Genomic DNA, 12,702 nt, shown 5'->3' on the forward strand with positions numbered 1-12,702 from the left:
TGGATTTAAAGCACTCCAATAGCGAGTTGGATAGATGGTGGAGAAAGGAGAACATCTTCTGGAAGCTCACAAAACAGCTATCCTGGATCATGCATGCAATGCAGTGTCAGAAACAAGAGATTCTATATCCACAGATAGGAGAAAACACTCTTGAAAGTTGTCCTTTGACCTCCATGGCTCACAATACCAGCATTCACACACAATTAACTTTTGAAAATATGACTGAATGGTTGGTTCCAATATTATCTCAAACACACACACACACACACACACACACACACACACACACACACACATGCTATAGGTAGAAAGGAAAAGCTGCTTAGACCTGAGCTAATTTCAAAAGAGAAAAGCAATATGAACAGTGAATGCCCTAGATCTCATTTATTCAAAGACATCCATATAATAAAAAAAAAGATGGTGGAAGCTCAATATAGAAACTGTTAAATAAAAATAACAATAGCTACAGGGCAAGATGGCTCAGTGGATAAAGGTGACTGTCACCAAGTCTGACAAATCCAAATGCAATGCCCAAGATCCACATGGTGTGAGATCACTGACTTACTGATTTACTTATCTGACAGCCACATATACCTAGCAGCATGTATATATAATACATACATATATACACATATATATATGTATATATATGATAAATGAATGTACTTTTTAATAATAAACTACTGCTTTCTTTTTTGCAGTTAATTCTATAGAAAACGCCATGAAATTTCAAGATTACATACAAGTCCATACAAGCATTGACTAAATACAGGCACATGTGTATATATACTTACATACATTTATATAGTTCATACATACATACAATGCCCATTTATAAAACCACCCTACTATTCCCATGGCTGGCACTTAAGGGTTTTACTGAACTCCCACAACAAATGGAATATCTTAATGACTTAATTATGACTTTATATTTTAATGACTTAAATTATCTTAAATTTTCCAATACTTTAGTAAAATTTATCTTATATTACATTCTACAAAAACACTTCTAAAATTAGTCAAAGTGAATGTGAAATGAAATTCATGTTTAACAAGACAAATATAAACATATATGCCTATCATTACCAATTTGTGACATTCCTCATGCATGTTTGCTGTCTAAACAATCAATAAACAAATAAATGTTTTCTGTAATATTAATCAGGTGATGTGCAATTAGATTTTGCCATAAAATGAACTTCAAGTAAATAAAGAAATTTCATTTTGGAATATGCTGATAAGCTAGGAATTCATTTCTCAGTAAAACCTGTTATGTAGAACAAACAGCACCTATAAAAAACTACTTGTGGTATGAGTCATGTAATATACATGCTGAATTTGGACCTGTTATGGACCTTCCTTCCTTCCTTCCTTCAGAACACTTAGGGCATCCCCACTTATGAACTGATGATGGGACTAATCTCTGATACAGAAATGATTTCCAAGTCATGGCATTTCAAAGCCTACTCTTCAGTGAGTTCCTCTACAATATGCCAAATCTGACCCACACTGAGAGAGACAATGGTCTCATGCTAGAATGAGACATTCGATGCCTATGAAGTTAATGTGTTACTGAAGACTTTTCCACATTCAGAGCACAAAGGTGTCTCCTGAGTGAATTCATTTATTTATACCGTTGGAGCTGGGCATTAGAAGCCAAGACATTCCTAGTCACTGCATTTGGAAGGCTTCTTCACCATGTGAATTTGATGGTGCACACTCAGTTGTGTATCTGACTAAACAATTTTCCAGTCTTGACATTCCTTAAGGCTTGTCTTCAATGTGAGTTTGTAGATGAGATGTCAACTCTGACTTCTGTAAGAACACTTTCCCACATCTCTCACAGATAAAAGGTGTTACCTTCCTGTGAATCAACTTATGTTTAGAGAAAACTGACCTGCTTCTAAAGGCTTTCCCACAATGAGTGCACACGTAAGGTCTCTCCCCTGTGTGAATTCGCTCATGCTCTTGGAGTTGAACCTTAGTACAAAAGGCTTTCCAACAGCTGTTGCATTTGTAAGGTCTCTCCCCCGTGTGAATTAGAAGATGCACCTTTAGCTCAGATGGAGAACAAAATGACTTCCCACAGAAATTACATTTGTAAGGCTTTTCCACCATGTGAATTTTTTCATGTCTACTCAATGTTGACAACTGTTTGAAGGCTTTCCCACACACAGAACACACATACGGTCTCTCCCCTGTGTGTATTCGAGAATGTGCCTTCAGTTGAGATGTTTTACTAAATGATTTCCCACAGTCAGGACATTTACAAGGCTTCTCTCCTGTGTGGATTTGATAATGTGACTTCAATTGGGATGGATAATTAAACAACTTCCCACAGTCAGGGCACTTGTAAGGCTTCTCACCAATATGAAGTTGCTGATGGGGTGTCAAAGTAGACTCCTGGAGGCCTGTCTCACATTTCTGAGAGACAAAAGGTTTCTCTTTAGTGTGAATTAACTGGTGTTTACGAAAAGATGACCTGCTACTGAAGGCTTTTCCACATTCAGTGCACACAAAGGGTTTCTCTCCTGTATGGATTCTCTCATGCTCTTGGACTTGTTCCTTAGTAGAGAAGGCTTTTCCACAGTGGCTGCATTTATAAGGTCTCTCTCCTGTGTGAACTCGATAATGTGCCTTCAGTTGGGACATTTTGCTGAACAGTTTCCAACATTCACGGCATTTGTAAGGCTTCTCTCCCGTGTGATTCTGATAATGCACCTTGAGTTCACATGGGAAATTAAATGACTTCCCACACTCATGGCATTTATAAGGCTTCTCCCCTGTATGACTATGGCAGTGCACCTTCAGTTGGGATGGATAATTAAATGACTTCCCACAGTCACTGCATTTGTAAGGCTTCTCCCCAGGGTGAAGCTTTTCATGCCGGTCTAGTATTGACTTCTGATTGAAGGCCTTTCCGCATTGAGAACACACATAAGGCTTCTCCCCTGTGTGAATTCGCTGATGCACCTTGAGTTTGGCTGTTTTACTGAATGACTTTCCACACTCACGGCATTCATAAGGCTTCTCACCCGTATGAATTTGACGATGTACCTTCAGCTGGGATGGAAATTTAAATGACTTCCCACAGTCATTGCATTTGTAAGGTTTCTCTCCGCTGTGACTTTGTTTATGGGATGTCAACTCTGATTTACGTAAGAAGGCCTTCCCACAAATGTCACAGATAAAAGGTGTGTGATTCTTGTGAATCAATTCATGTTCATAGAAAGCTGACCCATCACTAAATGCTTTCCCACACAGAGTACACACATATGGTTTCTCTTCTGTGTGAATTTGCTCGTGCTGTTGGAGTGCAGCCTCAGTGCAAAAGGATTCCTCACAGCTGCTGCACTTGTAAGGGTCCCCTCCAGTGTGAACTAGATGGTCCACCTTCAGCTGGAATGGATGGCTCAATGAATCCGACACATAAAGGAAAACCTTCCCACCACTGTAGGAAGCAATCGGTCTGTCCACAGTGAGAGTGATCTCAGGTTTATGCAAAGATATGGCATAGAGTACCTCCTGACACTGAGAACCTTGATCTGCTTTCTCCTGAAAATGGTTCCCATAGATCAGTGGTTGTTTGTGGCTGAGAACGTCTCCATTCCCAGTACTTCTGTATGACTCTCCTCCATGAGGAACCACACGGTCAGCATTACAAGAGCCTGGCATAAGAAGCTGACTTGATGCAACAATGTCAATGAGCCGATCCCTTTCATTCGGACCATTTGCTCCTAGGTTTAGGTCCAAACTTTTTGGAAGTGAGCAATATTGTGGAAGACCCTCTTGTGTTGAAATAAGGTAGGATCTCAAAGGGATGGTTTCCCCAGGCTTTTGATAGTCATGACCACTATTTTTGCTCAGAGTTTTCTTGAGGAAAGAAACAGGAGGGAAAGGTAGAATCTGGTTTTGTTGACCTTTCTTTGTAATGTCAGCACCCTGCCATAGTTCTTGTAAAAGGGAACACCATGAGCCATCTCTTGTGACTTCACTTGCCATATTGCTATGAACGGAAGCTTTCTCAGACACTTTCTGTGGCGAGGTACCAGTTCCTGATTTTTCTACAAACAGAAAGAGATGAAGGAATAGCAGAGTGAATAGAATGGAGGATGAACCAATCATACAGATGGACTGAGACTGAACATTAATGCCTAAGCCCAGGTACTAATGATGCTGATGGTGCTAACAATTAGAAACAAGTAGGAAAAAAAAAAAACTTGTGGATTCAAAAACGAAACAAATAGGGATTCCAAAAATAACAAAATAAAGTACCAAGAGAAAATATTTCAGAAGCCCAGAAGAGAGAAAAATGACTAGCCAGACAAAAAGCCTTTCTGATTTGAATAATGTGGATCCCAATTTCTGATCTCTAAAAATGAAGGAAGGGAACCATCTTAAAAGGAACTGTCCTCACATCTAAATAAGGCAGGAGAGTCTGTAAGGTCAAGGACTAAGAAATATATCTTAAGACAACAATGAGAACTGCATGTTCAAAATGAACAGAGCCTTTAATGAATACCTATCACAGAATGAGAAGAGGAACATAAGGCCTAAGGTGCCACAACTAAGTGGAAAAAAATGAAACAGTCCAGGAAAGAAAATCAATGAATTCAGAGACAAACACGGAAAGCAAAACATATATAGATACCACACATTTGACAGTAAGAACCCAAAAGACAAAACACTAATTCAAAAGTCGGTTATTAGAACACACAAAGTACACCCAGTCCTTTCTCCATTACTTGAACAGTATATTAATCAACTTGATCAATGTCAGCTGTTCACAAACAAGATGTACAAATAAAAATTCTTCTGCACGTATACATGGGAATGTAACTGGTCATCATAAAAAGAAAATGCCTGAGTTAGTTCACTTAAGTTTACTCCTCTCCATGGACAGACAAGCTCATCCCACAAACTCACCTTTCAGAAAGTCTCACATTGCCTCACATCAACAATAAACAGACTGTATTTATTATAAAAATAAAAACTCCAAGGAGGAAACAACCTAATGGTGATCACCACTGGTGATCACCACTTGGTGAGACAACTGACAAACTGACAAACTGACAAAGGCCCACCTGGAAACAACGGCTCACCTTGACATCCCTGGCCTGGGAATTCAGCCTTTCCTGCCTGGGCCTCCTTTCCCTTTTCCAGCCTAAAGATGACTCCGGGGCTGGGAATGGAGTACCCTGTTAATCAAAAGAATATTGGATTTTTGGGTAGTTTCTTGTCTTTAGAGATGATCCAATGAAGCTTTGCACTGCCTCATTGGGAAAACCAAGTCAACACTCTATTTTGTATAATTAATATTAGTAGGTGAACAAAAGAATAAAGCATCAGGACAAATTCAGTAAATACACATACATGTAAGCAAGCACGCACACACATGTATGCGCACACACACACAGGTACACAGAGAGAGGAAGAGAAAGAGGGAGGAAAAGAGGGAGAGAGGGAGGTAGGGAGGGAGGGAAAGAGACTGACAGAGACACAGACAGACAGAGATTACACTTCTGATACCCCCCCACATCCCCCAAGCTCTGGAAAAAGAAGAAAGGAAATCTCCTCACTAAGGCCCATCCTGGACCCCCAGCCAGCCATGCTCGCTCACTGCCATGCTCACCCACTGACAAGAGGTGGCTGTAGATCTCCAGCATCACCTCCTGGTACAGGAGTCTCTGAGCAGAATCCAACTGTTGCCACTCCTCCTGGCTGAAGTTCACAGTCACATCCTCAAAAGACATCCACCTCTGTAATGATGTACCAAAGTTCACTGAGAATCACTCATCATTGGCAAATGGAAAAGTTATATATAAAGTTAAGTTTTTAATGACATTTCACTGCATTTTCCACAAAACATCTACTTTCCATTAATTGGGGGTGGAGGGATAGAGAATGCTTATAAAGCAATCAATCCTGCCATCCGTCATACACAGTCACATTTCTTAAGTACATTAGAAAAGGATTCTTTTTAATACTCTAAGAAAGAGTACACAGCACAACACTGATTAAGCAACAATATTCCAGGTTAGAGTTATGTTGGATCCACTGGATTCAACATTATGAATTTGGCATTTAGAAGCTGCTTTAAGTACTGACTTCTTGCTTGGAAACTAAGTGCCAGATGAAAGCGTGCCCTCTCTGACTTCACTCTGTATCCACCTTCTTGACTTTGGGTCACCTATGTACCTTTGCATATTAGCACACAGTACTCAGAGCAGCAGTCTAAACCACCCCAATCCTCTTCAAAGACAAAGATACAGAGACTGGTCATTGTCTTTATCTTTAATTTTTCCTCTTGAGGTTGTATACTAAAGCAGAACCAACCAAGAACCTCCTCTTGTAATAAGGACTTCTTAGTTATACATGTGGCTGCTTACTGATCGCTATGAAAACAAGACCACTACCACCTGACCCCTAGTACAAAAATAAACAATTCTCTCTCACACTCCCTCCTTTCCTCTTCAAACAGAGCTTCATTCTGTGGCCTGACTGGCCTGGAACTCACTGGCCCAGAACTTGTTATGTAAATCAGGATGGCCTAGAACTGCAGTTATCCTCCTGCCTCTGTGTAATAATTTCTCAAGATGTTTCTATTAAGTATTTTGTCCAGGTGAGGAGAAAAGAACAGAATATACCTGCATTTTATCTTATTAACACTCCTTTCTTTCTGTAGATGTACAATGTACCTCATATAACTTCTCATACGACCTAGAAAAGAATACTCACACAAAAATAAATATACTAACCTTAGACACGGATTACATCATTTGAACAAGGTAATTTCAAAGACCACAAAATCTTACACACAGCTAATGCTAATAAATGTAAGCTTGACTCCATCTTCCAAAGCTCCCACAGGTTTTGGGTGTCTTATGGCCCTTGGCTTCAGAAACTCCAAATTAAGTTCATATGGACACCTCTTAAAACCATTTTCTATAGGTCAACTCGGGATCCTTGGTCTACCTGACTAGAACTTGTGATGGTCACTGTTAATTGTTAACTTAATGTGGGAAGACATGTCCTGATTACAGAAGAAACCATTCTTTGGGCATGAGATTCTAGACTATATAAGGTAGAGGAAAAACAAAAACAAGGACTGGGCTAGAAAGATGACCTAGCAGTTTAAAACACTTGTTCTTGCAGAATACCTGGGTTCGATTCCCAGCACCTACATGGTGCCTTACAACTATCTATAACTCCAGTTCAAGGGGTATCTAATGCTCTTGTCTGGTTTCTAAAAGCACCAGATTGTGCACATACATGAAAGCAAAAACATAAATCATACATATACAATTAAATAACCATCTGATATGAATTCTTCAAATTACACAGTCCACAATGTTGCTCTGAGTCTCCCTGGGCCAAGGACCACTACCCGACATGTGTCACCATCATACTAGACAGCACGTTTATGTTTAGATACCAGTTTACCAGAAAGACAAGGATCAGAGTGCAGGTTAAGTGACACCATCAAAAAGCAACTGAGCCAAATATAAAGCCTGTCACAATCTAAAGGATAACCCAAGTTCTTAGAAATGATTAGTGACTCTGGATGTGTGGGCACTGGCTGGACCTTTCAAGAAAGACTACATATGATAGTAAAAGGAGTTACAGATGATGTGAAAAATAACTTATGGTTATGTAAAAAGGTGATCATCTCAGAGATAAATTCCAACACACAAAGAAAAGGATAGCCTCTAGTATTCGGTTACATATAACCTAGCAACAGAAAAGATGATGAACAGGATGGGACCTACACTGATAATTTCTCAAAGAAGGAGTTGGGAATGCAATTCATTCTATTTTTACTTAGGTATGAAAATCTTAATATTACAACACTGACAACCTTCGGGCTCCCACACACATAACTGAGCACATGCTATTTCTTTCTGAGCTGCAAGCACTTTTGACAGATCTTCTATTCTGACCCTAATGACACCTGCCAACAGGCAAAGCACTGTCACTCACATGCTGCTTCTCTATGTAAAAATATTTTTTATTAAAATTCTTTACATTAAAAAAAAATTCCTTACATTAACATGTTAGGTATATTACTGTAACTAAAATGGATAATTACAGAAATATTCTGTTAGAATGCCTAATAGAGAAAATATCAATTAATTACATTCATATGAGGCTTCTGTTGGAGGAGTCAACAATTTTCCATATATTTCTTCCTATGAAAAGAATGCCTGCACAGCTGGGCTTAGTGGACACAGTTTGAACTTCAGCACTTCTAAGACAATTAGCAGATGGATCTCTGAGAGTTTGAGGCCAACTGGATCTACATAGTGAGTTTCAGGACAGCCAGGACAACAGAGAGAAAAACTTGCACCAAAACCAAAACAAGCTCCCCAGAATGCATGCACCCCCAAAATTCACATCTCCTTTTAATAGATAATCAGTTCATGACAGTGGAGCCTTCAGATAACCAATCTACTAAGACTTCAAAGCCTTAATAACTGAGTGAAGCATGGGGAGCCTTTGACTCAAAAAAACAAGAGTTCAGGACTAGCCTTGGTTATATAGTTAGTTTGAAACTACCTTGGTCAACTAAGAAGACCCTTTCTTTTAAAAAAAAAATGTTTGGTTTTTTTTTAGCAAAAAAATAAAAAAATATTAAATTAAAAAAAAATTTAGGGGGCTGGGGATTTAGCTCAGTGGTAGAGCGCTTATCTAGGAAGCGCAAGGCCCTGGGTTCGGTCCCCAGCTCTGAAAAAAAGAACCAAAAAAAAAAAAAAAAAAAAAAAAAAAAACTCAGAAGAAACAAAAATGAATGGTAAAATAATATAAACAATAAAAACTTTTAAAAAAGTCACATGTGGTGGTATATGCCTGTAATCCCAGCCCCTGGAAGGTGGAGGCAGAAGGATTAGGAATTCAAGACAACTGTCAACTGCATAGGGGTTTGAGGCTAGTTTGGACTATGTAAGACCCTACCAAGAAACAAAGACTGAGGATGAGGAGCAGAAAGAACAATGGCCAAGTAAGTAGATGATCAAAAAGTAAAAGGACACCAGAGTGTAATCTCAAGCACATATTATGAACATATAAATTAAATCTGCAAGCAAATGCCCTGCTCTCAATGACCTGATCAGCAGTGATCAGTAAGACTGCTAATCCTGCACAGCTCTACCTGGCTGCATTTACCCCAGCAGTGGAAATGCTGGGTGTCAGACAACAGACCTCACAAACTTACTTGACTGCAGTTTTCCAACCTGGCTTGACTAAGTGATACTCAAGCAGTGGCACCAATAGCATTCGTCTGCTTCCTTGGGACACAGACACACCTACACTTGATATTTTTAGTGTAGCTAATTTTAGGCATTCCAGTGGAGGGAGCCATGGAGGTTTATATAGCATTTCCCACTCAGCTGAGGAAGCTTAGCTTTTCCTGTTTCCTGAGCTACACAAACAAGTCTCTTGCTCATTCGAGTTTATGTGGAATAAGCTTTACAAGTAATCCAGCCACTCTGGAGGCAGAGGCAGGTGGATTTCTGTGAATTTGGGGGCAACCCAGTCAATAGAGCAAAGTCTAGCCCAACAAGGGCTACTCAGTGAGACCTTGTCTCAAAAAGAAAATGAAAACTTTCTCACTCTATGACTTGCCTCTCTCAAGAGGAGGGAACTTACACTGAGGAGAGTGGAGGGCTTTTGAGATGGGAGAGGGAGTGACTAGGGAGGGAGCACAAAGAGGTTAAGGGTCATGATAAGCTGATGACACGCAGACAATAGAAGACACTGGCAGACACTGCACAGAATAAAGTGAAATGACACAGAAAGCCTAATTTTCATACTATCCATCCAAAAAAGTCACATTTCAAAATGCCACAAATCATGAGAACAGGTTTATGTGCCACTAATCAAACATCAAAACATTTTTGAAATTCTGCTTTTTAGATTTTTTAATGTTATAAGTATGAGTGCTTTACATCTGCACGTGTATGCACCATATGTGTGCCGTACGCTTGGGAGGCCAGAAGAGGCCATGGGATCCCCTGCCACTAGATTATAGACAGTTGTGAGCTACCATACCAGGAACTGAACCTGGATCCTCTGAACACCCAGTAGTCTTAACTGCCAACTCATCTCTCCAGCAACCTAGAGTTCCTTTCAAAAAGAATAGCAACTGAGCTAAAGGATGGCTCAGCAGATAAAGGCATCTCCACCAAGACTGACAATGGAAATTTGATCCCCAGGACCCACAGAGTAGAAAAAAATGATTCCTAACTGAAGTTGTCCTCTGACATCTACACTTTGTGACACATGACAAATAATGATCTTAAAAATTAACAAAAGAGGGGTTGGGTAAATTTAGCTCAGTGGTAGAGCGCTGGCCTAGCAAGCGCAAGGCCCTGGGTTCGGTCCCCAGCTCCGAAAAAAAAAAAAAAAAGAATTTAAAAAAAAATTAACAAAAGAATGAGGGAAGCAGCACATTAAAAATAAACAGTACTGTTTATTTAATAAATCGCTTAGCAGAGTTCACAGTTCAGTTCCCAACACCCAAATGGCGGTTCACACTGCCTGTAACTCCAGGTCCAGTGGATTCTACACCCTATCTGGCTTCCTCAGGCACCTGCTTGCACACAGTGTACATGTGCAAACTCATGCAGGCACAGACATGTAAATATTTTGAAAAGCTTTAAAAATAAATAGCCAGGCATGGTAGAACACACCATGTGTCAGCATGTGGGAGGCATAGGCAAATTACTGTAAGTCTGAGTATAGCCCGGTCTATATAACAAGTTCCAGGGCGGCCAGGGCTACCTAGTAAGAATCTTGCCAAATGAATTCACTCATTCATTCAAATACAACAAATGGCCAAGGAGCCTATTCATCCTATTATGACAGATGCAGGGGCTGAGATGGCTCAGCAGTTAAGAGCACTGACTACTCTTCCAGAAGTCTTTGTGTTCAATTCCCAGCAACAGTATCGTGGCTCACAACCATCTGTAATGGGATCTGATGCTCTCTTCTGGTTTGCATAAAGACAGCTACAATGATGCTGGCCAACTCTCCCAGCACTCCTCAGTACCTGTGGCTCCTCCCAGCACTTCCAGCCCTACCTCTTATCCTAAACCTCTTGGTCTCAGCAGCAGGGCTTCCACTTCTCTTATCCTAGCTGAATCTGTACACAACTCTGCACTCTCTTGGCCTCTTTGCCCTGGTTGGCAGCTCCCGACTTGCTTTCCCTCCCGCCTCTCTCCCATCACGGTCGGGTTTAGTCTGTGGGGCCACGTTCATCCTGGTCTCTTCCCTCTGCCTGCTTTCTCCCTTATATCTACAATAAAAATCTTGCCCATACTTTAGAAATCATGTCCTCCACCCTTTATCTCATTTTTCATTCAATAAATAGCAGTAATTGGGCCTAGTGAGAAGGCTCAAGCCTACCCCAAGTTTGATCACTGGAACCAAGAGGGAAGAATTCTATAAAGTGTCCTCTGACCTCTATGCCCACAAAAAAGGTAATGACATAATCACAAACACATAGGCACACCTCACACAGCAATAAGATGTTTTAAAATGGAAAACTAGTCAGACATGATGGTACACATCTTTACTAGGTAGGCAGAGGCAGGTGAACCTCTGAGTTCAAGGTTAACCATGAACTATACAGTGAGTTCCTGCCCAGCCAGAGATATACAGTGAGACCTTGTTTCAGACAGATATGTAAAACATCTGAATGGTAGGAAAAGCATACTTGGGCTGGGAGTGAGCAACAGAAGGTTTTAGCAAGAGCAAGAGATTTCCAGCCCACAGCGTAAGCTTAGCCAGAGATATATTAAAGAAAAAGTGAAATAGCATTTCCATGATTCATTCAAATACAGGCACATATACCCTGATATTTACTTAAGCACCTAAATCTAGCAGGGCAGTGGTGGCACACACCTCTAATCCCAGCACTTGGGAAGCGGAGGCAGGTGGACCTCTGAGTTCAGGGCCAACTGCCTACATTGAGAGTTTCAGGATAGCCAAAACTATACCAAGAAACTCTGTCTCAAAAAACTAACGAACGAACAAAAGAAAGAAAGAAAAGAAAAGTTAAAAAAAAAAAAGAAACAACTAAATCTGTGGTGTTGTTTTTTTTTTTCTCACATACACACAGTTCTAGGATTTACCTGAATACATCCCATTTAGACACAGCAGGCCCTACCAATGGCAGTTCCACGGACAAAAGGCAGGCGCAGGGGTAAACAAAGAATTTGGCTGGGTAGACAGAAGCCTAAAAGTGGGTGGGTCTTTGTTTCTGGGAACCACCTTTAATCTTCCCCCAAAGGACAGCTACCTTGAGCTGCTGGTCAACTGGGAACAGTCTGCATCAGCTGAGAGACCCCACCCTGCTAACAAAGTCTGCTCATTTCTTTCCTTTTCTCCCCCTGCCCCCACCTGCAGCTTACACCCCAACAAACCTTTCGTTTATGCATGGAGGAGTCTAGTTTAGTGGTTTACTGTGCCTTTGCTTGCAAACCCTTCTCCTGGGGCTCCTCCCTACAAGAGACACCACACAAATTCAGAGCAGCTAGGATTTTGGGACTAAGGGCCCTGGACACATGAAAGGAAAAGAATTCTCAGATGACAGTGTAGCAGGCTCACAGGACAATTCAGAGTGTGGAGTACCAAGACAGCAGCCTGGCCAGGAAGTTTCCTCAGGGAGCAGGGAATTGGCTTGGCAGTCAGACCCTGGAGCAC

At 40.7% G+C, this 12,702-nt stretch overlaps 1 protein-coding gene across 19 annotated transcripts in view; it reads right to left on the bottom strand.

Annotated features, from left to right (window-relative positions):
- Nucleotides 1-369: 369 nt before the first annotated feature.
- The window catches only part of Zfp715 (zinc finger protein 715), a 40,265-nt gene continuing 27,932 nt past the window's right edge, over nucleotides 370-12,702 (bottom strand). For 14 of the 19 annotated variants that reach the window (XM_039100894.2, XM_017590090.3, XM_017590083.3 and 11 more), the window contains 3 exons: nucleotides 5,633-5,759; nucleotides 5,103-5,198; nucleotides 370-4,064 (listed from right to left, as the gene is read on the bottom strand). In XM_039100894.2, coding sequence (XP_038956822.1) covers nucleotides 1,765-4,064; nucleotides 5,103-5,198; nucleotides 5,633-5,759 — 2,523 coding nt within the window. In that variant the 3' untranslated portion in view covers nucleotides 370-1,764. Of the gene's footprint in view, nucleotides 4,065-5,102; nucleotides 5,199-5,632; nucleotides 5,760-6,647; nucleotides 6,721-12,702 lie in introns of all 19 variants that reach the window. The other 5 variants (XM_063278100.1, XM_063278102.1, XM_039100897.2 and 2 more) reach the window with 3 other exon arrangements.

The sequence above is a fragment of the Rattus norvegicus genome, chromosome 1, assembly GCF_036323735.1.
Source record: "Rattus norvegicus strain BN/NHsdMcwi chromosome 1, GRCr8, whole genome shotgun sequence".
Classification (NCBI taxonomy): domain Eukaryota; kingdom Metazoa; phylum Chordata; class Mammalia; order Rodentia; family Muridae; genus Rattus; species Rattus norvegicus.